The 25,368-nt window shown below is 38.8% G+C and overlaps 1 protein-coding gene across 2 annotated transcripts in view; it reads right to left on the minus strand.

The window, feature by feature from the left end:
• Positions 1-15,199, minus strand: part of ROS1 (ROS proto-oncogene 1, receptor tyrosine kinase) — a 79,906-nt gene extending 64,707 nt beyond the window's left edge. For both annotated transcript variants that reach the window (XM_082757135.1, XM_082757134.1), the window contains exons 1-10: positions 14,924-15,199; positions 13,083-13,136; positions 11,828-11,887; positions 11,056-11,082; positions 7,578-7,638; positions 6,747-6,895; positions 5,175-5,313; positions 3,338-3,539; positions 2,587-2,663; positions 160-282 (exon numbers count right to left, since the gene is read on the minus strand). In XM_082757135.1, coding sequence (XP_082613261.1) covers positions 160-282; positions 2,587-2,663; positions 3,338-3,539; positions 5,175-5,313; positions 6,747-6,895; positions 7,578-7,638; positions 11,056-11,082; positions 11,828-11,887; positions 13,083-13,136; positions 14,924-15,046 — 1,015 coding nt within the window. In that variant the 5' untranslated portion in view covers positions 15,047-15,199. The remainder of the gene's footprint in view (positions 1-159; positions 283-2,586; positions 2,664-3,337; positions 3,540-5,174; positions 5,314-6,746; positions 6,896-7,577; positions 7,639-11,055; positions 11,083-11,827; positions 11,888-13,082; positions 13,137-14,923) is intronic.
• Between the last annotated feature and the right edge of the window lie 10,169 nt (positions 15,200-25,368).

Here is a 25,368-nt window from a genome sequence, read left to right on the forward strand (position 1 = left end):
CCTAACTTGGTGTCATCTGCAAACTTACTGAGGATGCATTCTCCCCACTGATTATAAAGGGAGGCCAATACTCTCTCAGACTAGGTGAGGTTCATTCTGCCCTTGGCAAACACAGAGGTGTAAGTTACACCTGAGAGAGAGAGACCAATGAAATTTTACCTGTAATGTTGTGGTGTATTATACCATTTGGAAGGCACTGGGCTGCTTCGAGGAAATGTTCCATGTATCTTTTCCTTAAAGATTGGTTCCTGGATAGGAAGAGCCATTTTGCCTTTTCCTTAACTAAAAATAAATAAATTAAATAATTAATAAAAAAAAAAAAAAAGAAGAAGAAGAAGAAGAAATTCATAATATAGAGAGATGACTGCTGCACAAAATAATGTTAAGTCAGACACATCATTAACAGAAATGCATATGCGTATGCACACACATATATACACACATACATTTTTATGGTAGCAATTACTAACTAAAACTTAAACTCTTTGAGTGTTGTAAGTGGATGGAGTTATTCACCACTATACCAAGACCATCTGACTACTTGTCCAGGGTGAGAATGAACCACCTGAATTTCACACCATTATTTCCTGTAACATGAGAGTCCTTAGTGAAGGAAAGTGAGCTGGGGCAAATGAGGACCTAAGGATTCCTGGGAACAGAACACACTAAGACATCCATATCACCTTGAAATCCAGTGGAAGCCAGATATTTAACTCCCCTTGGCCTCTTCGAAAACCGCAGTCAAAGTATAATATCCCACAACGCCCAGCCTGACCCTCCCCTGGTCCAGCTTTGTGCCGTTCCCTCATGTCCTGCCATTGGTGACCAGGGAGTAGCGGCCAGTACCTCCCTCCCCACTTTCCCTGCTCTAGGAGTTGCAGAGAGCAACAAGGTCACCTCTCGGCCTCCTCTTCTCCAGAGCAGACAACCCAAGTGCCCTCAGCCTCTCCTCACAGGACATACCTTCACGCCCAGCTTTGTTGCCCTCCTCTGGATGCTTTTAAGGATCATAACATCCTTTTTATATTGTGGAGCCCAGAACCGCACACAATGTGGAAGGTGAGGCCATACCAACACTAAATATAACAGGAGCATCACCTCTTTTGACTGGCTGGCTGTGCTCTGCTTAATGCACCCCTCAGTGCCATTTGCCCTCTGGCTGCCAGGGCAGGCTGCTGGCTCACATTGAGCCTGCTGTCACTAGCACCCTCCGTTCCTTTCTGCTCTCCCAGCCTGTGCCTGTGTCTGGCACTACTCCAACCCAAATGCAGCACTGAGCATTTTCCTTTGTACATTTACCTTTGTACCTAGTATAAGAGACTAGTGTCACTTCCTCATCTTTCTTCCAGTGTCATTTCTTACAGTTTAGTCCAGAGATTGGATTCCTTCTCTGACACAGTAAAACCATTTCTGAATGTGATACATGCAGAAAGGGGAGATCCTGTTCACCCGAGCACGCACAAAAAGTGCACCCTGGTGCAACTCTCAGCAATCAACTCTTTTAAGTAGCAGCTAGGACGGGGGTGGGGGAGAGACTCCCCACGCCAGAAGTTGTTCTGGCAGGGAGGGTTGTCTGTTTGTTTTCTACTTTAAATTAACTTGTTGCAAATTGACTTGACTTAATGAACTCAATGAGAGGTACTAGTCTGGACAATTTACAAATGGCACAAATGTTTGTGGCTCAGAGTCACCAAGCTCTAAAGTATAGTAAGCAAGCTCTCCACCTCTATGGAGCCTCCAGATGAAGACATACCACTGTGATAGCTAACTCAAGCTATTACATAAAAATGTAAGACATATTTTTGAAAAAGCACCACTGAAGCTAAAGGACTAATTTTGCCAACATGTAGCAAATGACTACTGATTTTTAGATTTAGAGACACACTTAAAGTGTTTGCTAGAGCTTGGTTAAGAACTTCCAAGTACTTGACAACAGGGATTTCTTCAGGAAGGGAAGAGTCTTATGTTTTCTTTTCTAAAGATACATTTTCATAACAGTGAATTCATTTTCATTTGTGATTTATGTCAACATAAACCTTTCTCTGGCAACTAATAAATGTTTCTGTAATTTTTTGAGTGATACTTAAAGTGCATCATTATTTTTATTACAAGTAAGTGAATATAGTAAAAATAAAAACAGCAATAAAAACAACAAAAAAGATAGTGCAGTTCCACATATTTTGCATGAGATTACTGAGGACATTTTGACAGGAGACTTTCATATGACATATTCAATGTTATTAAAAGGAATATGTTTGTGTATCAAAATCTTGTAGAAAATGAAAGCATGTCTTCTCAGTCACTGCCTTGGACCACTGACATGTTTTTCACCTGTAGAACAACCCAAGATGAATTTGTTTGGGTCTACCAACATCTCAGATTATTACTGTGCTGTGTAGCCCAATAATGCTACAGCCAAAGAACAGGACTGTCTCTGATGTACTATTAGTTCCTTAGAGTATAACTTCTTGTTGTGCTCTGTTTGCAGTCTAAATATTGTTCTCTTCTGCAGGGTACACGACAACCCAGTGAATGTGATTTTGTCCCCAGATACAGACAGTGATAAGGATTCTGCTGCTCCTGTACCTTTAGATTCTGGTGTCGTGATGTTGGCTTCTGCGGGGGGTCCAGCTCCAGCCTCATTAACCGCTACAATGCTGAACCTATGGTAAATCAAAGAGATGGGTTTGGTTTTAGGGGTTTCTTTTGAGTGATTGATTGAGAAGCATTTTATATAGAAGGGCAGGTGCTACAGAAGTGTTTTCCTTTTGGAAAACATACATTTAAATAAAATGTTATTGGAAATTTGTAACAAAAATACAATCAACCAGAATCTGATTTCTCTAACTCTGAAAAGTGAAGCAACAGCAATATCCTCCAAGTAAAAATTTCAGATGGGATTTTAGACTTAGAAGAACTCAATTTCATTTCAAAGGAAGATCTGTATTTACCACTGAAGTAGAATGCAGACCCTGGTGTTTAATAAAAATGAAGGAAATTTTTCTAATGTTTAAATAGAGAGGACTGCTCTATCACTCCCTGAATACACTGAAAACATGCTACACAAGCTAATATATATATTTATGTTAAGAAAATGCAGCTTATTGGCCGTATATCAAAATGTTTTTCCTTCCTCCCCACCTGGATTACATATAAATATAAGCAGCCTACCCAACCAGAATAACTTCATTATCTCAGGGAAGGTACCTCTGCTTTTGGCAAGAACATAATTAAGAAACACAATTGTGCAGAAGTGGTATTCAGGCACACCCTCTTATATCTGGGCAAGAAGTGGTACAGCACTCTTGGCCATGTTGGTTATCTTTTCTTATTGTACCTGTAAGTGCTGTTTGGGAAGGTAGAGTAGAACTGAAAGCTATGCCCTCTTGATGCTCTCAAGAGTTTATGATTCTCACTGGTCAAGAGCAAGTTATATCCAATAATCAATCCATTGGGAAAAAGTGGTGGATACCAACTAACTTCGACAGTGTTTGGACTTGAACTCTGAATATCTTTAATGATAGGAGCTGTAGTAGGAGCTGCAAAAGACAGAAATAATTGACACTGTTGTGGCATTTAAGACATGAACAGCTTTTCATTTTTTCAAGTACTATTTTAGTTTTTATACCTGGTAAGATGGTTACCAATAATAATATATTATTATAAAATAATTAATAAATATTATATAAGTTGTTGAAAAGTTATACATCAGGTCCAGAACATATTTTCTAAAGGATTGTGAAGAAAAGCTAGCCTCCTTGTATTTTGCAGAAGAAAACTAATTTCACATTTTGAGTGTACATGTATAACCTTTCAGCTCTTCATTCTCATATTTCAGTTTGCTCCATGTAACAAGGAACAGAACAGGAACGGTCTGCCCTGTGAATCTTCTAAATTATGCCTTTTCAGTGCTGCATCCACATCATATTTTCACTGAAGTTTATTTGGTATCTATACAGTGACCTTGTTGTAAAAAGAAAAAAAGAAGAAGACCAAGCCTTACAAGGTTGGAGAACATTTAATTTCTCACATATCTGTGATCTCCACCACAGTGTACTTGGGAATCCACTGAGAGCCAAGTCTCAGCTTCCATAGTCTTTTCCCTATATTGTATTCTCTGGTCAGAGGGATTTGTCACAATCTATAATATAGAAACCCTGGAGGTTTTTTCCTTCTATCTTCTATATTGAGGTTTTGTTAATTTTCTTTGTTTTCCTAAACAGGAAATGCAAGGTGGGGGAAAAAAAAAAAAGTATGTCATTTAGGAACATGAACAAGACTTTTGAAGTTAGGTCCTGCAGCAGTAATGTTTCAGCATTAAGCTCAGTGAAGCTGGAAAACAAAGTAACTTAAAAACATGAAGAATATTAATTTTTTCTATGAAATTATGTACACTATGCCATGGGATGCAAACTAAAAAGCTATGACACCTCCCCTAATGCCTTACTCAAGGGTATATATAGTTCTCAATATGAAACTGCATATATCACTAAGAGAAAGGAAATAGTATCAGTGCAAAGTAAAATATTTTTTAATTTCAGTTCCATTAAATGTTGATAACATGACCGTGACATCATATGTTGTCTGTAAGACAATAACAGACCAGGAATTTATATTCAAATACTATAATTTTATTTACCTTCTCATATCACTGATGTCGTAACTAAGGAATATTGTAAATGTAATTTCTGTCTCATGATAACGAAGTACGGGGAAGTTCCGTCTTTCTGTTGTAGATATATAGATTTTTGAGCAAAATAATTGGTGTGTTGTAAAAAAAAAAAAAAAAAAAAAAAAAAAAACCAGCAACCATATTTTTATTTCTTAAAGGTCCAGGAAAACATTTGCATTTCATTTGCATTTCATTCAAAACATTATTGTGTGTAATTATGCACAAAAGTATTCAATGTGCCCTTACAATTTGACCGTGTACATTTCTGTCTACATTTTTAAAACCAGAAGACGCAAACAGCCCTAAATCTTGTAGTTCAAATAAAAAGAGCCTCAGTCTTCTTAGTTCAGACTTCTGCAGCTACCTAGCAGACAACAAACATAGTTCTTTAGATTAAGCAGCAGCTTTTTTTTTTTTTTTCTGTGAAGGAAGCAAGAAACAAGGAAATCTAAATGTTTCTGATATGGTCCTTAAAGAAGTGATTAATAGTGCAATATATTACCTCCGAAAGCATGGGTCCGGTAACTGGGACTTGGCGGAGAATGGAGCTGCAGCTGAGATGTTATAATCCAAACTACTCGAAACACATACTCTGTGAAGGCTTGAAGGTCTTTGACTGTGTACAAAGTTTCAGATACTACCTAGATCAATGTATAAACACATCCATTTTCCTTCTTCCTCCATCTGGAGTTATTACATAGGGTGTTATCTGATCAAAAGAAATCTGATACAGCAGCATACACATTTCAAGATACTAGAGTGCAGTATCCTAAGTTTTAATAAGAATAAATTCTAAGTGCTATTTGTATCACAGAATTTGATTTTTCTTCGTTTCAGAACTTATTACCACCTCTTTTCTTTAGAAAATCTAATTTTTTACTAAATCTAAGCAGTGAGTGGATGTGGGTGGATGGATGCAACAGTAAGTTTGAAGAATAAGGTTAATAATAATAATAATGACAACAATGACAACAACAACACAGGCAATATATTTTAAACTTTTGATATATATATTAAAAGTTGATCCAATGGCTCCTAGATACCCTAAAGTATTTACAGTCTGAAGTCATTGCTCCACATTATTTCACCAATGATTAATTCAAAAAAACTTCCTGGTTATCAAATGGTTTTCATGCTTTTTTGTACCAACTCACCATGCTTCAGAAATTGGTCCAATAGAGATGATGACAAGATAACAAGAATGCAGTTGACACAAAAGAGCATGATCAAAGAATGACTGCACTGAGTCAAAACAATATACATAGCCAAGTATCGTGCCTTTTACAAGAAACAAAAATATATATATATATATATATATATATATATATATATATATAAGGTAGAATACCCGGGGGAAGGAGAGGGGGAATAAAAATAAAAATAGCATGCAATTATATTTCTCTAGAATAATCACAGTCTTGACATTTTATAAGTATGAATCAACATAAAAAAATTGCAATGTTTATATTTACTAGAACTCAATTTTTTCTTCCATTGAATTGTCCAGTCACTTTTTGAACCCTATTTTGTAATTTAAATAATTTTAATATTTATTAATTTAAATTTAGTAATTTAACTTCCACACATGTCAGGAAGCAGCTGAACATCTTAACTAAATATTCTGCAATGAAATACCTTTGTGTGCTTGTTTTGAATTTTCCACCAAGGTCCCTAGTTCTTATGTTGGAGGAAAAGAAATAATTGTTCAGTTCTTAGCTTCTCTATGCTATCCATGATATTCACAAACCTCTCTTATGTGCCTAATACATTATCAAATTATTTTCTAAAATAAAGCAAAGAGCAGACAATAAATGTAACCTTTGCCCTGCAAGTACATTAAGAATCCTGGTATGTTTTACCAGTCTTAGCAAACTGCTAGAAAACAATGAAGGAGCCACTAAATTACAGCCACTTGTGTTGCAAAATCTGGCTGTTACTTTCTTTCCTCACGTGTTTTTTGACATGATTACACTCTATTAATAAATGACCTTCTTTTTTCCCCAGTGAAGCAGGAATGGATTATAAATGTGAAGAACCTTTTCCCTTGCAAAGTAAAAGGAATTGTCCCTTTTACCTCAGTGTATCTCCAGTCCCCAGGGAGCTGATTGAACTTCCACTGGATAATATATTTCACCTCAGAGATGTTAGCTGGCTTCCAACCTAGCGTGACATTGTGGCTTCCAATGGTAGATGCAAATGGCGGTCCAGGGTTGTTCAAATATTCTGAGAGGAAAACATAACACAATAGTGAGAAAAAATCCTTTCATGATAATCTCTGTGTCTATTACCTCATGCACCTGATAGCTGTGAAGCCAACAAAAACTCATAAAATAATATATTTAAACTGTTGGTGAATGAATCACATGACATTTTAAAAGTAGTTTGATAAAAAGGCTTGAACAGGCCAAGCTCAATCTGAGCAAATGTGACTACAACTCTGCACTTGAGTAAATATACTTTTAGTTATAGGTACCTAGCAAAGGTCTGATGAGTAGAGAAAGTATGGGAAACCTCTGAAGAGAGGATATGCACCGAGCCTATTTCAACACCACTGTATTAACCTAATTATTACCATTTAAGTCACGGAAGATTTTGGCAATGATTTCAATGGAACAGTCAGGTCAAGGATGAGTGCATCATCTTAAGTAGTTGAGAATGAATTCAAAAAGTCTCAAGTCCATGAAAGGGAGGGGGAAAATGTTCTACTGTAAAGCAAAGTTAACTTCTTTTTTTTTTTTTTGTTAGAAGAAAAAATAAGAGAATGATAGGTTTCCAATGAATCAAAAAAAAAAACACAAAACATCCCTATTTTTTCCAAAGAAATCCAGATCACAAAGCAAGACTGTAATCTTAAAATGGAATTTATCAGACTGTGAGTTAGACACAGGACTATGTTTAGACTTACCCTGTGCTTCAACACCGTATGCATCCTCTGCACAGCTACAGCCAAACTTGCAGGAAATTGTCTGTGTAGGATACCAAAATCACTGCTTAGTTTTGTAGAAATGCATACATTTTAAATACATAGAAACCCTCTGGACATTTTGAATACATTAAAATCTTGTAGAAATAATTACATTCATTTTTTAAAATGGCAGTACCATGATATCATTCCAGAGATTTTCCTGAGAGCCATTCTATCAACTTCACTGGGCACTGAATGAGGGCTTTTGTCCTTACACACTGTCCCTTTGTGGAAAGCACAAATATGGAGCTGTGTTAAAGCTGGAAAAAGAATTTGGTGACAACCATGGATATAGAAAATATTTTTTTTTTAACTTGTTGGCGATGTATTCTACATTTGGGGTTTCACCCTTTCCCACTTCATATATTTCTCATGAATGAAGCATACTCTTACAAATGTAATTCCAGAGATTTTTCAAAATGCTTGAATCCAACTTGTCAGAGAAGCCCGGCTAATTCACATTTCCTTGGTAGTAGTTACTACTTCTGCTACAATCATGTCTACAAGCTGAAATCATGACAATACGCCAGGGCAGTGAGCACTCACATCCTAAGAACAGAAAAATTCTGAGATGTTTCAGTCTAGGTAGGGAACCTAGGGGTAGCATTACCCTGTTTTATAGGCAGAGAACATAAAAAGAGATAGTAACATTTCCCAGATGCATTGCAGCAGCTTAAAAATCACTTTTAAGACTGAGTCTCCAGGAAATAAAAAAAAAAAAAAAAATGAGAAGTGATGGTTTCATTTTTTTTTTCTAGACAGGCATTTTATTTGGGCTCATTTTACTGTGTGAGTTTATTTGGCCTATAAACCTTGAAGTTTGCTTCATACATCAGCCATCTTTCAAGTGATAATTAACATTTAGACCATTCAGAGGGAATTCATTATATTAACTGAGCAATTTTCCTCAATTGCACTCTTTCTAAGATTCCAGGATACCCACTTCTGGTACCCTATCAGTGTCTACTGATAAGGCATACAACTTCAGAAAAGTCAATTGCTGCTGAGATAGATTTCAAAACTTCCCTAGCAGTATATCCTTATTATACATTACCTGAAATCTAGGCATTAGCTGTTAAGTACAAGCATTTCAAAAGTTTTTCCAATGCTTTCATGTTCAGAGAAATAAAATACTTCCAAGTGAATTACAATGACTACTAGCAGGCAAAGGTCTGGGTATAAGTAAATATTACTTATCAGCTGTAAATTGCAGCTTGTCTTTACAACCAAGTATTGTTTAGTTTGCAGGGGATCACTTTGTCAGTTTAACAAGCTGATTCATCGTGCTTTCTGCTTCATTTAACACAGACATTTTCAACCATTTGTGTTTTGCATTGTTTTTCCTTCTTCTTCTGATCTTTGTCAGAACCATAAATCCAATTTTTGCTTTAGGTAAAAGGATTACAGAAGCTCCAACCCTTAGAAATTTTGAGCAAAAATTGCCATCTGCTCTGCCTGAAAAGAAGAAATCCTCATATATTCTCCATCATAGGAACTGTCCCTTCCTATGTATATTCCCACTGAATTCAGAGGCATTCCCCTGATCCTAGCTAGGAGTAATACCATCCTAGGAGATCCTAGGAGTATGTCGTGGTTTAACCCGACCGGCAGCTAAACACCACGCAGCCGTTCGCTCACCCTCCCCCCTCCCTCTCTGGGACGGGGGAGAGAAATGGAAAGTGAAGCCCGTGAGTTGAGATAAAGACAGTTTAATAAGACAGGAAAAAAAATAACAAAAATAATAATAACAATAATAATAATGATGATACAATGGTGATAATACGAAAGTAATAATAGTATGTACAAACAAGTGATGCACAATGCAATTGCTCACCACCCGCTGACCGATGCCCAGCCTAACCCCGAGCAGTCCGGCCCCCTCCCCCCGGCTAGCCACCCCTATATATTGTTTAGCATGACGTCAGATGGTATGGAATACCCCTTTGGCTAGTTTGGGTCACCTGTCCTGGGTCTGTCCCCTCCCAGCTCTTACTGCACCCCCCAGCCTGCCCGTTGGCAGGACAGAGCAAAGGCTGAGATGTCCTTGGCTTAGTATAAGCACTGCTCTGCAACAATTAAAGCATCGGGGTGTTATCAGCACTCTTCTCATTCTAAGCCAAAACACAGCATTCCACCAGCTACTAGGAAGAAAATTAATTCTGTGCTAACTGAAACCAGGACAGAGTAATACCATCAGGCTTTAATCCCAGGGTGTAGTCACACAACAGAGCTAAACCAATCCCAAAGAAAATGTCCTGCTCTTGTGGCTCTTCCTTTCCCCTGAGGACTTCAATGACCTGATCCCCTGCACGCAGTGAACTGGTGCTTGCCTGACCACATGGGGAGTCAAGTCAGCCAGCTGATCCAGCGTAAGGATAATCCTGAAAAGCCCTCACAGAGTTTGTGAATATAACATCGGCATTTTGTATGGCCAGACAAGCAAAAACAAACAAAACCACTATTTCTGTGCTTCTGCAGAAGTTGGTTACTTCTTAGGCTGTTCCTATGCTCTAAAACCATTTTATCTGTAAGCCATTTAGCTTACTTGCAAACTATTGTCATGTTCACAGTTTCACAGATCAAGAAGCACACCACCACCACCCCAAAAAATCAATCCTTTCAATCAGATTTCCAGACTCCCAGCAGGTTTGTGTTCTACTTGGGATTCTTTCCAGCTCCTCTACTGCCAGTTTGCCTCCAACTGGATGCAACAACTGGCCTCAGCAGTGCCAGACATTGTCCTGCAATAATCACTGTCCCATCCTACACTCTATGTTCAAGTTAAAAGGCCCCTGTAAGGCACTGTCTCCTCAACAGCATTTTGTTGTCTTATGCTTATCAAAGTAAGGGCCACTCCATCTGCAGCACAGATCAGGCATTCTCTCTCCAAAGAGCAATGCACCGTGCCTTACTGAATTACATTTTATTTGTTTCATATCCTCTTCCCAGTCAAGAGCATGTATTGCCTTCCAGTCTAGCTCCCACTCCTTCTAGTCTAGCTTCCACCTCTCCCCAGTCAATGCCATACCAGCCTGAATAAGCATTCTCTCTGGTTTATCTTTGATGGTATCAATGAAAAATTGAATGGAACAAGACCCTGGGAGAGCCCAGAAAATAACTGAAGTCGGTCTCTATTGTGTCCTATGCTGGTGAGATTAGATTGCTTTCTTTAAAGCAACACTCCTTGCTACAGAGCAGTCTTCAATGTAAATATGCCCTTAGCAAACATGCTGGGAAGAAGGGATTGTATATTCAAATACTTAAGTCATTCTTCAGCTTTAGGGAACACAAAACAATTAGATCTGGATTGATAATCTTGTGTATCTACATTATATTTCTTAGCACTGTATGCACACTGTAAGAACTGAAATTATGATCTTTTTGTTTGTTTGTATCAATCTGATAGCATTTAACTTACCTCACATGCTCTGGTGTATGTCTTGTTCTGCCAAGAAGCAAATTAGTGAAAAGCAGGATTAGCATAAATATAATCACAGAGTGTTTTAACAGATAATATCAATTAATTAGAAATTTCTTATATTAAAAGTATACTCAAAAATCTTATCATTGGTAAATAGTGAAAAAAAAAGGAAAACCCACACTTTGGGGGATAAATAAATAAATAAATGAAACCATCATTAAGATGATGCCCAGACTGAATGAGCTTCAGTTTTTCAGGTAGGTCCAAAAAGATCAGCTTAAAAACTCATGGCAGTTTTCCTAGACCCATGCTAATTTTTCCCCATTTGGTTTGCTAAAAGCAAGAAAACAATCTAGTGAAGACATGAGCTACATTTATATCTGATATACGCCCCAGAAGAGTAAAATCCTGAAAATCACTAGTTCTCTCTCAGTGCTTGAAAATCTGGGTAAGTGGTTGAGCTGAATAAACTCTAAAGTGTCCCCATATTGTGACAAATACATTTTAAACCTCTGATTTTACAGGCAACTCCTACACTAAGAATTATTATTTTTGATCTCTGTGGGTCACTTCCAATTTGGGATAGTCTATGATTCTATGATTAGTTTCCCAATGGAGATACTATAAATATACTGAAAAAAATATATATAGACCTTAATTCTTTTTATAAAAACACTGCTCTCGTTAGGTTTTCCACATCTGCTGTTAGATAATGTACTTGATGGACTGGAGACAACTGCTATAAAGCCAAGGTTAAGGCAATACTCACACATTTCAGAGGGCAACTGAGTTGCACTGTTGCATTCCAAAACTGACATCCTTGTGTGCACTGCAAAGACAGATGGTGGCTTTAAAAAGGACTTTGAAATCACATTTTTAAAGAGAAGGGAAACTCCAGTGCTAAGGGTGAGGAGAACATTTCAGAAATGCTTGTTCACTGGGTAGAAGTGCAGATATGCATTATGCAGCACAGCCAAGAACAGTGGAAAGCCATTCAAATAAAAGCCTCTTGCTCTCCAACATGCAAGGCATAGGCTTTAAAACAATGAGTTTTCAAAGATGTGATAAATCTTATGTGATTTGAATTTGATGTTGGACCTGTCTTGTTTGTTCTGTCCCATCCACCTTTTAATGTTCCTGTACATTTTTCTTTTTAAAGGGAAGCTGGAAGGGAATTACATTAGAAGTGTGACAACTCTGACATCGAGTACTGAAAAGCCTCATGAAAAAAAAAAAAAAAAAATAGCAAGAATTAATAACACTGAGAAAAGATACACAGTAACCTAGTCAAGTCAACTATGTACTGTCATGACAACACAGCCTTTTACTATCCCATCATCATAAATGAGCCAGGTGCTGAGGTTGCTTCTCGCTAATCTCTGCAGAAAGTACTGATACCTAAATTCTCCACAGCTCTTCCAAGAATACATATATAACTACCAGAATGAACTGCACATGAAATCAGAAGTAGGAGAACATCAGCTAATGTCCTCACAGGATTGCTGCTATGGAAAGCTCATGTTAAGCTAAAGAGTCTCCTGCTACAAGCACAAGCATTTGAAGTCCTACAGAACTCTGAATTTTAAACATTTATCAGCTTAAGTTTTCCCCCATCAAATCACTGACAAAACAAAATAAGTATACTTAATTGTACAAAGCAAGCTGAATAAAAGTCTTAATGATTTTAATTTTGGAGAAAACACTAGTTTTGACTCACTTTCTAAAAAGTTATTGATTATGAATTTTGTAGATCACAAACCTGGACGCAATTAACAGCAGAGAATCAGACACTTTACACAGAGTTTTCTTTAAAAAAAAAATAAAATAAAATAATAATTAAAAAAAAAAAGATGGTTGTCTCTTTAATAATTTGAGCCAAATTTAAGTACACGATTTACTGACAGTGGCAGGCAGAGAACTGTACACATTTGCATGAAGTCTTTGACAATATGGTCATTGTACCCATATTACCAAATAGCAGTTATGTAAATTGCCAGTAATTAACAAAGTAAACCATTACTCACCGCCCCATTGATGTCACTAACATTGCAAAGGTTTGCAATTCCAAGTTCTCCTTCCTATAAGAGAAATACATGTGTTTTTACAAAAAGTCTAAACGTTCCTCCCCAAAAATAATTTTTCAAATATAACAAAATATCAGTTTCTTGTAAAACAAGTTTTCTTTTACTAATATTTATTCATATGAATAAATGTATTGTTGACACACAAGTAGCTTCTCACTTGAGACTAATTGCAGAGCACTGCTAAAACAAAGACTTGGCAGAATCAGCTAGTGTTAATTTAATTATCTCAGGTATGAATTTGGCCCTCGTCTCCCGATTCTGGTTCACAGAGTCAATAACAAATGCTTCATAAATATGTTGGGCATAAATAACACAGCCAAGTGGCTTTGACCTCTGGGGAGCAGAAAGACTTTCCTTCGAGCTAAGTGCCTTTTGTCTAGCCTCCTTTTGAAGGGATTGTATGCAGCCATATGGTGGCCAGCTTTCCTCTGCTGCCAGAAGGGCTTTCCAGCCAAGGTGCCTCTTTTTTCACATCATTCAAAGTGTGTAAAACCAGTCATCTCCTGTGAAGTGCAAATGATTTAGGGATGTATCTAATAACCTTTGAGAAGCTGAATGTTAGTTCTTTAGTTTGGTCCTGCAAGCAAGTAAGAACATCCTTAACAAGACAACCCTCGGGAAGACATTTCAGCACACCAGGCATAACGTGACAATAGGTAGTACCCCAGACCCACATAAAGGTGTCACAAAACAAATGTGAACACAACAAGTAGATAGAAGGAGAAAAATTAAATTTACATCTCTTAGGCTCCAAGATTATATTTTTCTCATCTGAATCCCTAACACAATACATTCACTGAACATGAACGTGATTTTCCTGTCTTTCAAAGCTGATAGGAAGAAAAAATTATTTCTTATTCTGAATTAATTTAAGCTTAAATCAAAGGAAGGATCCCCATTAAAGTTATCATAGCATGCTAGGCTTCCACCAGGGAAGGCAATTAACTCTTTCACTGGTGCCAGAGTTAGAAATAGTTTTAAAGGAACCGTCAGACAAATGTATGAAGCAAAAAGGAGCAGGTGATAGTCTTTTGCAGGAGGTTTACACAGTTAATTAGCCTGAAGGCACAAAATGTCCTTTTTACTGAGCAAAGGTACATGATCTTCTAAAAACATCAATGTTTCAAGCAAATAGAAACAAGCAGCTAACTCCTGAAAGTCTGAGGCAGATCTGTCATTTGGATTTGAGAGCTTTTGCTTATCTTTGTTGTGCATCGGTAGAAGGAAAATAATAAATTCCACTCGACTACTCAAAGGAACACTAAGAAAGCATAAGATTAAGGGTTTAGCCTCTTACTTTGCTTCTTAAAGAAATATCTACAATTTAAAGCATAAATGGTTTAAAAAAGAACTGAAACTAGTATGTGATAATTGTGCAAGCCACAGATTCCCAGGCAATTTCTTATGAATTTAAAGGTTTTCTAAGTTTACATAAGAAAAGTCAGGCTAGACAGAAACCTGTAAGCAAAGTGAATAAACTGAAAGACCAAAGGTTGCTCTCCTCCACTATCCAGGGTCTTTAGAATTTACAGTAATTTCAGGAGCTGCTGAAACGAAAGTATAATATGAAAACCCATGCAACCTAGTTAAAGGGATTTTTTTCTTTACCAGGTTCTACAAATTCTAATGTAAAATATTAGTTCTCAAACCCTGCTTTTACTCAAATACATTCTGTAAAAGAATTTTTAAAGACTCGATCATTAATTTAAAAAAAAAAAAAACTTACAGTGTTAATGATTGGATACATTTCAACAGATTAAGAAGAGTTTTTCAGAACTTACCAAGTTACTTGTACACAGGTTTTGACAATTTTTTGAGAAAGTACAATACACTGCAGAAATCCATACAAAGTAAAAAGTAGCAAGTCTGTTTAGTGGATGATCCCACAGGCAAGTGTTCCTCATAACTTGAACAATTTCATCTGGCAGTCTGATTCTTTTCTTGACTTGGCCATACAAACTCCTTTAAGTCTCGATGATGGAGAAACAACTGTGAGATTTTACTTTTCAGTATATTAAATATCTTTAAGTCTTTGTTTAGTCCATTGTTTGTACAACTTTTCAGCTTCCTGGAGCACTTGTCCTGAAATTGCACAACACCTATTTCATAGTTTCTTATTAAGCCACTGAAACAAATGAGGTGACCAATGAAAGTCAGCGTATCTCCTTACATAAATATCATTAATGTGAAGAGGAAACTGCGTAACACTTTGAGCCAGGTGCTGCAAAAAACACGGAAACAGGGAAAGCCTGAGAGAAAACTTCCCTAATCTTCATTTCTACTGTGATTAAGCTATTTCTAAATATTTTCAAGTGGCTATAACTAAGAAAATTTGTTCGTGATGACGAATGACTTTGTTAGAACACTAACCAGTCAGTCCAAAAATATTAATTAATTATATTTTAAGAAGTTTGTACCCATGTCATGGAAGATAGTAGAAGTGGATAGATAAATCATATATCTGATTTGGAGAGAGGTGAAGAATCCTATCTACAGTTGGAGACATTAAAGAAGTGAGAGGGAATTCAAGCTTGAGATAAACACAACTTCCAGTCTCTGGCACATTTCTGTTGTTCTAGCAGAGCTATCCCCAGAGTAGTTCTATGAACTGCAACAGGAAATAAATCCACACACACACAAATATATATGTATAAATAAATGCTATGTCATTTTTGTGCATGTGTATTATGTGTTTTTGTGTACATATTTGTACAGACATGACAATAACATAGCATTTTAAAGATCTGTCGCATCCTGTCAATGTTACTATCCCCTCATACCTAAATGCTCCTTTATCTTCCCACATCTGACTCATTTAACAATCAAATATTCATGCGTTCATGCAAAGGAGCAGGCTGGGAATCTGGTTAATGCTAACCCAACACCAACAGAAACAAGTTGTTTAGCATTAACCTGATGCTGTTGTCTCCGATTCAGGTCACAGTGCAGCCCCATGTGTTGCTGTGCCCATGCATGGTAGCTGAAAGGAGCCAACAGCTCTGATGAGAGTAAGACCATGAGCTTTCAGGTACACTGATGAGGGGGAGATTGCCCTATTTGCTTGTCACCTCTCCACTCCAGATGGATGCTGCCCCCCTCCAACCTACCAGCAAAGCTGCTCAAGAGGAAACTCCTTAGCTCCAGCCAAAATAAGCCAGGTTAGTCTGGCTGCTTAAATAGTAGCTCTTTGCTAATCCAGCTCAGCTTGGCTGAAGAAGCTTTGTCAGTGCTCACAGGAGAAGCATAACCGAAGAGGGAGCTGGTGACAGGCAGCTGTAGACTGTGATATCTTCTGGAAACAGAGCAGTCTGTGCTTTGCGTAGATCTTTAGGAAATTCTTGGACTCTCAGGCAGTAAATTAAATGTACCCATGCCAACACTCTAGCATCCAGACCAGGTGTCACAGTAAAACCCACATCCACACTTTACAGCTCTGCCACACTCCAGAAGAGGATGGCCACAACTGAAATGCCTGTGGAGGATGGCCCCTAAATTACTGACTCCTAAATTATCCCTGGAATATGTGGTCATTTGAGATTAGGCATGGCTTTAAATCACAGGTTTAGGTGTATTCTGACTAAATAATATGTCTGAATTTTATCTTTTAAAAAATAAATAAATAAATAACAATAAAAAATTAAAATGAACCGTGTTTAGTTATTCGTTGTTTCTTGTTTTTTCATTTAATCAACTAGTTGATTTTGTTACCCCAAAAGGAGTAGGGGAGACAAAAGACACCATACCTGTGCGGTACTAAATCTATACAAACTATGAAGAAACGTGCAGCTTGCCTCCCCTGTGCCTCCTACAAGGACTGCCAGTGTTAGTGCTCCTCAGTCCTTTCTCAGTCCCATTTACTCCAGGTAGCCCATGGCAGGGGTGGCAAGAGGCACAGCACCAGCTAGTGTCAGGTCCCACGAGGCCCGTCAGTGACCATGCTCTTGGACTGTCAAGGGTAGGAGGATCACATTATTCCCCTGGTTGTGCCACTGAATCCAGGCCTCTGCTCTGTAGTGATACTTACCAGACGCAGCTAGTTGGCAAGGCACAGGGCACACTGAATAGCCACAGCCAACATGTAAGGGCCAAAGACATACTACAGCAAAAATGTCAGTATAGCTCCTCCCACCCTACTGGAGGGAAGAGACATTGGTCTGACTCTGCAAGCCCTTCACAGGTCTGGGGTTATCTGGAGCCTGGAGTGGGTGCAGATGGGGCTGGGGAATGAGGGTGGAGAAGGCTCAGTAGATAGGAAGAACTAGGTTGGGATACTGGAGAATGTCTTTGGTGTTTTGGGGGATGTATAGGGAGGAGCAGTTGGAGGTAGAAGGAAAGCTCAAGTTAAGATCCTGGTTAGGAATGGAATATAGGTGCATTTGAAAGCCAGAGGTTGGCAGCCATTTAAAAATGTTGGCATTTGGATCCTAGGGCAAGGAAATTGGGCTGCTATCAATTACATGTAACTAACACTTTCCCTGTAACTGGAAACAATGTGATTACTGATGCTGATAATTCTTGTACATGACCATTTGCACATCAGTGTACATGCCTTGCACAAACGTGCTCAAACCATTAACACAATACAGATAATTAATAAAATATTAATATCAAAAACGGTATGAACGATTCGTTTTAAAAAACAGAATTTTCTCTTAGACTTCCAACACTTTTCCACCAGGTGTCACTGTAACATGCCATAAACCAGGACTTTCAGAGGAAAAAAAGTACTGAAATGTCTCCTTACTTAATTCTTTCTAGCACATTGGTCAAATAAATACAAGTAGTCATCTGAGGCTCTGGATTTTTCACCTAAATACCAACAACTGCCTCCAGGGAGAGAGTATTTATGGGCTTCAGAAACCATGCTTTAAAATGAGGGTTTGTAAAATCTGTAAATAATGGAATATTAAGTATTATTTTTTAGGGTATCTCTTCCATAAAACTGCATTCTGGCATAGAACTAGGGACACAAAATCTGTGAGAGTTCTTTAATAAAACTTATCCTTTATATTGTAGATCTATGTACAGTACATCATTTCCTTCAACCCAAAGACCATTATAAGCACAGAAAATTCTAGGATCTGCAATGGAGAACAGTATGAATGAGCAGAAAAATAAGTGTAGTGAATAAGAGAGAAGAGCAGACTCCATTACAATTCCCTATGTGAATTGCAATATATTTCAGAGCACCTCACAAACTGTGGATTCATCTTTTAAATTCCTTTGAGAGTGATAAAAATATATACAGATGAATGATGAACCTTGACAGTAATGAATAAGGGTTATTATATCTTGAGGAGAAAAATGCACATTATAATTGCCTGCTAGGCAAGTAACTAATTTCTGCTGTATACCTGGGATGGTTATGAACAGTAAAGACAAATCCTTCCTGTATGTGAGCATGTACACGTTTGTACATATGTACATGTGAATGGTATAATATATGCAGGGTAATGATATAAGACACCAGGTTTTAGGGCTCCAATGCACTTACAGCAGAAAACTGATTTTTTTTTGCTGAGGAGAGCTGGCAGCCTCCCCTGCATACACCCCAGTGCATAGACACAAGCTTCTTACCCCCACAGCCAGAATGATCTGTTGGGCAGCATCTCCTAAACTGCCAAAGGTTATAGTCCAAGACATTAACATAAACTGATGCCAACTTTAGATTATTTTCATACCCCAGAGTGAAAGCTCTCAAATTTCAGAGCCAGGAGCTATCTCATCATCCCTGCCCCAGTGGCAGCAGCGTCCACCAAAAGGTAGACCTGTCAGCTCAGGTGGCCCACTCCAGCCACCTAATTTTAATCTTCTCCCACATGCAAATCAGGCTCCTAAAACCTCATCAAATGAAACACTTGACCACACAGTGCCGTTTGAAAACAGCTATACATAGTTTCACAGAACCACAGCACGCAGCAGCAATTGGAAAGGCTGTGGAAAAAGAAAGAAGTATGCCTGAGGAGGCAAGGAAGGGCACACACCAAGGCCCCAAAATGTCAGTGTCTAATCTGGACTGCTTGTGCCCTGTTTCATAGAAATAAAACTTCCATGAAACTTTGACCACATTCATGTGCCCTATCTTGGTGGGGAGGAAAACTGGAGAGGTGAAAAAGGAGAGACTGTCAATCCCACCACCAGTCTACAGGGCACAGAAATTAAAAGGAAAATCTGTGTTACTTATCTAACCTTTTTGTCTGTCGGGAATAGACTTGAAAAGATATGCAGATGTGAAGCTCTCACTAGTGGTGACTGATTTTCACTCTTTTCCAAAGATCACAGATTATTCTCATTTTCCCAACAGCAATGGGCCCTCATTAGCTTTTGAATTTCTCTGTAAAGTAAGTGAACAAGGACCCTAAGGGCAAAGAGCTTCCCTCCACTGCCCCTGCCTCCCTTCTCTTTTATTTGTTAGTGCAACTGCTAAGGCAGCTGCTTGTCTGGCAGTCACAGCCAGTCCATCAGGGAACACTTTGCACAAACAGAGGGAAGACCATACAAGAGAAACCCCTTGGAGTCTGGCTCAAGATTTATATCTGTCTCTGCAGATTAGAGAAGGGGGAGGGAAAAAAAAAAAAAAAAAAAAAAAAAAAAAAGCAGACTTAAACTGGATCAAATTGGAAAGACAGTCATGCGTGAGATATTTAGCTAAACCAGTCAGGAGACAGGGATTTGTTTCTATTGATCTGCAGTAATGATGACTGGAGAAATGTCTCATTAAATGATGTACAATGATGGATATCAGACTAGGCAAGTTTGAACTGTGGAAATTAACAATAGTGAGAGATCTGAAAGCTAGGCCAGGACAGAAATTATAAGGAATGTTAAAGAATAATATCTATCAATGCCAAGAGTATATTATGGTTAATTACAAAAAAGATCGGGCTTTAAAAAATATTCTTGGTTGCTACAATATGCATATATATATATATATACAAGTATATATATATATATATCTCAGAGTTTACTAAACTACATTTGTGTTATCATCCTATATGACATCAGGGAGAAAGAGTGACATAAAAGTGAGTGTTACAAAGTGACAATGAAAGCCTTACTGTTATGTAGGTAAAACTCACATTGCATTTTGTATTGCCTTCAAGATGATAAATTGGCAAAGTATTTGCAAAACTCTTCAGTGATTTGTTCAACTGCATTATCTCCTAGATATCTTCTGACTGTTAATAATCAATTGTGCAATCTGAAATTTGAAGAAAACTAGGTTTCAACACACGCAAGCAGCACACAGAGCAACAGAGCAAGTGTGAAATGGGTATATGCAGCATGTCTGAAGAGGACTGCATGGAAAAGATTTGTAAAGGTTTTTTAGAGAGGAACAGAAGGAAAAGAAGATTGCCTTCTGCAGAGGGAGTGACTTACTGCTCTGAGCATGTAGATCAGTGCATGAGAAGGTATAAAGCCAAGATTAGGAGAAAAAGACAAAAGGAACTGCAGCAGTTGTATAGATTACATGATCTTTGTACAGGGTCTTCAGTCTGCATAAACATCTCCCATAAAAGGCTTTACCTCTAACACCTCCTGGTTTCCATGGTGTTCCAAAATACCTGAACATTTCATCTCCTGGCACTTTCATAAAAAGAAACTGCTCAGCCAGCAATCCAGGAGTGAGCCCATATGCATGGAGTCTGTGACAGCCTGAGAAGCAACAGAGCCCACCTGGGGGGGACGTAGCAGAGGCTGGGTTCAGCCATCTCCACAACCTGCTTGTGAAGGGGTTTGGATGCACTACTTACTAAACTTTCTGTAAAAATCTAGTGTTTCAGAACCTGTTCCCCAGTAACTTCCAAGGACAAAAATCAAAATAACGTAAAATAAAGTAAAATAAAGTAAAATAAAGTAAAATACAGTAAAATAAAATACAGTAAAAAACAGTGAAATGAAATGAAATGAAATGAAATGAAATAAAATAAAATAAAATAAAATAAAATAAAATAAAATAAAATAAAATAAAATAAAATAAAATAAAATAAAATAAAATAAAATAAAATAAAATAAAATGAGAGCCTGCTCTTCCCTCTCATTGGTTTAGTAGTTCTCCTCTTTTCAAGCTAAAAACCCTGTGAGGGAAACATTCAACTGGGTAAAAATACAGTTACCAGACCTACTAACATGAGAAACTTCTGGGGATGATAACCCAACACGTAATTTTCACATGCATTAACAGGTCAAAAGGTAAATGCTGTGGGAAGGCCAACATTTTGTCTTGACTTGCTAACATGTGCTAACACCACAGACAGCCAAGTCCACTCTTAAGGTTTTATCCTCTAAAGGTTTCAAAGCCTGTCTGGAGGACCAGCTGCTGCCACAGCTGAAGAGGCTGCATCACCTCAGGAGAAAATTGTCACCGTCATGGGGTTTGCTGCCCAGGTCTGCTTGTGGAGAAAAAGGCACAAGCATGCCTCCAACAGCCCCCAGACTTGGATAAATGCTGGGAGACAGCCCCAAAATATCAGCAACAGCACACCAGCACCTGTCAGCATGCAAGGTCCCCTCTGTGGAGTAGCCCACAGTGACTCCACTTGCCCATGACAAGCCTCTGCTTGGTCCCATAACATGAACACATCTTCCTAGGGACACACAAAACTGTACCCAGGGCTGGGGCACCATGTGCCACAGCTCCACCGGGGCAGCCAGAGGGCAGCAGGCACCTCCCTGAAGTCAGGGATGGGCCAATGCCAAGATGTGGGCTTGCAAGTGGGCCATGGCCAGGCCAGGTAGGGCTGTGTGGAGCTGGAGCCCAGCCCTGCTGCAGCCTCGTTGGAGCAGGGACTGATGGCCCCAGGGCTGGTATGGGGTCCTGGGCAGGTGGCAGAACCCCCAAGGCAGGAACAGGCAGGCCTGGGGGTACCCTCGGGCCACAGGCAGGCTGGTGTCACCCCACACTAATGGAGCCCAATTCAGGCAAGGGCAGGCAAGGCCAGGCACATAGGTGCTCCACCTGAAAACTAAAAATGAGGATACACATTGAAACTGAGATGATCTTTGCTCTGCAAAAGAAAACAGCCCTGCTCCTAATGTTTTCTCTCCCTGTTTCCATCCCATCAGGTTCCCAGATCTCACTCTCCTTTGCCCTGCCCTAGCTGTGTGGTCATTCCCCTTCACACCAGCTCTGGTGCTTTTTTTGGTTGTGTACCGAAATAATTCATCTCCCTGACACAGCAGAAATCCATTCACCTTGTGGTCAAGAAATTTTTCTGCTGGCTCAGCAAGTTGAATTGGCTCAACACGAGATCAGGTGAGTAACAGGAAGAAGGGAAGTAAGGCCAAAAAAGGAACCCTTTGACCCGACTTGTTTGAACCTTCACTTTAACAGCTGCTATTGTTAACTAAATTTAGGTCTAAGGCTACATCATTGTCCCTTAATAGAGAGAAGCCTGGGGAGTGGGGTCTGCTGCTTATGATGTGTTTGAATGTGATCTTGCACAATAGGGCAGTGACCTCTCCTTGCATTATGATAATACAAATAACAAGAGCTGGCCTCTAATTGTGAGCACATCTGGACTCCCAAATGATTTGCAAAACAATGACATGCTTAAACTGTAATAACAAATACTATGTCAAGGTAAAGCAGGATAAGAGAGAAGCATTAAACAAGGGATGTCATACCAGTTCATAAGTTTATGCTCCCTAGATTAAAGATATAAATTGGTTTATGAAAAGTATTTCATTTTTCCAGTATTACTTACATGAACAAGAACACATGTACACACATCTCTTCCAATAGTGAAAGGATTCAGTCAAGCTCAAGGACAAAAGGAGTAAATTAGGAAGGGAAAATCTCTAGGTCAAATCAGATATAACAGCATTACTTATTTTATAAGAAGTGATACTGTATAACTATTTCTGAGAATATCTTTTTTTTTTTTTTTTTTTCTAGCAACGTGTGGGATATGGACTAAATTATAAACCAGAGAAGAACTATTCTGTGGAAAAAAAAAAAAAAAAGAAAAGAAAAAAAAAAGTGTCCTTTTGTGATAATCCACAGTAAAGACCGCTGGAGACCACATCTTTCAATCTCCAGAGCCATTTGTGTTCACAGTGCAGTATACTGGTGCACACCCATCCCAACAGCAATTTAAGCAAAGGTCAAACAGCTGAGGTACAGGTGTGTGCTCTCTTTGCTGGTTTGTAGATTGAAGAAGCTGAGCAGAGTAGAGAGGCATAGGCACAACAAAATTTGAACCACTACAGTAAGATCCATCTGAACTTGAGAAGTAAGGGCCCCAAAGAGCACTTGGTGCTGATGTCAACACAGACTACCTGGTATCTTCCAGGTTCCTTGAATTAGATCCAAGAATTAAGCTGAAAGCAGAGACTCTGCCCAGGCATGATTAAATAGAAATGCTTCCTTTGGTAGAGTTTCCAGGTCCAGCACATGCTCTTTTGCATGCGCTTTTTAGATAAAGACGATACATATGAAAAACTGTCTATATGTGTATTTCTATAAGACCAGTAAAATAAAATAGCTTTAAATGTTTTTGTTGTGTAACAACAAGTTAGCCTTTGCTTGGTAGAGGAGTCATCAACAAATGTTATTATAATTGTTCTCTGGCTGTGGTATCTCTGTCACATTGTTTTTGTTTCTTTTGCTTCAGTGTTTGCTATTTTATTGCATTAATGTAATTCCACAGGTCAAAACAACAACAAATTCCCCAGGACAAGGAACATCAACAAAAAAATACTGCTTGTAGGATGCAGGGCAGTAAGTGAAGGTTCATGGTCCACCAAATTCACCATCTGCAACCACAGGAAACCAATGTAGGATAAGCTACATGTGCTCCAAGAGTGGTTTATAATTAAGAAGCAGCTGAAAAGCAACGTCTTCCTGCTCCTGCTTGTCTAGAAGTGGTGAAGTAGGCAAACTGAGGAGTCATAATTCACCACCATTCTAGTAATAGGAGTAGATGTTGTGGTACAGAGGATATTTGACCATAATTTTTTCTGACATGGCCTCTCTGGATCATAGAATCATAGGATGACTCAAGTTGAAAAGGATCTTAAAGATACTCCTGTTCCAACCCTCCTGCCATGGGCAAAGATGCCACCTACTAGATCAGGTTGTCCAGGGCCTCATCCAACCTGGTCTTGAACACCTCCAGGGACGGGGCATCCACAGCTTCTCTGGGCAACCTGTTCCACCTTACCACCCTCTGAATGAAGAATTTCCTCCTAACATCTAACCTAAATCTTCTCTCATTTAGTTTAAAACCATTCCCCCTTGTCCTATCATTATCTGTCCAAGCAAAAAGTTGTTCTCCATCTCTTTTATAAGCCCCCTTTATGTATTGAAAAACTGCAATGAGGTCTCCCTGGAGCCTTCTTTTCTTCAGGCTGAACATCCCCAGCTCTCTCAGCCTTTCTTCATAGGAGAGATGCTCCAGCCTTCTGATCATCTTCATGGCCCTCCTCTGGACCCACTCTAACGGATCCACATCCTTGTTGTGCTGGCACCCCCACCTGGGTGCAGCACTCCAAGTGGGGCCTCACAAGGTCAGAGCAGAGGGGGACAATCCCCTCCCTTCACCTGCTGGCCACTCCTGTGTTGATGCAGTTGGCCTTCTGGGTTGCAAGCATGCACTGCTGGCTCATGTCAAGCTTTTTATCCAACAGAACCCTCAATCATTCTCAGCAGGGCTGCTCTCAGTGAATTCTTCTTCAAGAAGACCCCTAGGAATGAGGGCATATTGGTGGGACTGTAGGAAAAGGAACACTTTATGCCATGAGAATGAATCAAAATCCATTTGATCTCTCCTTTTTCAAAGTAAAGTTTTAGATTTTGACTGACTCAGTGAAAGCCTGACCCATCCCTAATCTCTGCTGTTCATGCAGGTGAGCAGCCCACGGAAGGTGAATTCATGGTTTAACCTATGCAAGGCAGTGGGTCTGACCCCACCATCCTGCATGAAAATCACCATTGAGCTCAAGAGCTGGAGAGCATATCATATGTGATTTTTGTGGGCAAGTGCCATACTTTAATTGTGGAACAATTAAAATAATAGGCTCAATTTAAGCCTAGGAGGCAGACCTAACTAGGTCATAACTTCAAATATCATATCTTGAAAATCCTTTAGGACCACTTGTAAACCCCTAGGCCAAAAACAACCACCATTATGCATGTCTTGCATAACTAAGAGTATAGTATCTTTAACAAAAAGGAGACAGTAGGATGCCAAAAGTTCTTACTTTGAGAAGACATATTTGAGAA

The sequence above is a fragment of the Aythya marila genome, assembly GCF_965140915.1.
Source record: "Aythya marila genome assembly, chromosome: 3".
Lineage (NCBI taxonomy): Eukaryota > Metazoa > Chordata > Aves > Anseriformes > Anatidae > Aythya > Aythya marila.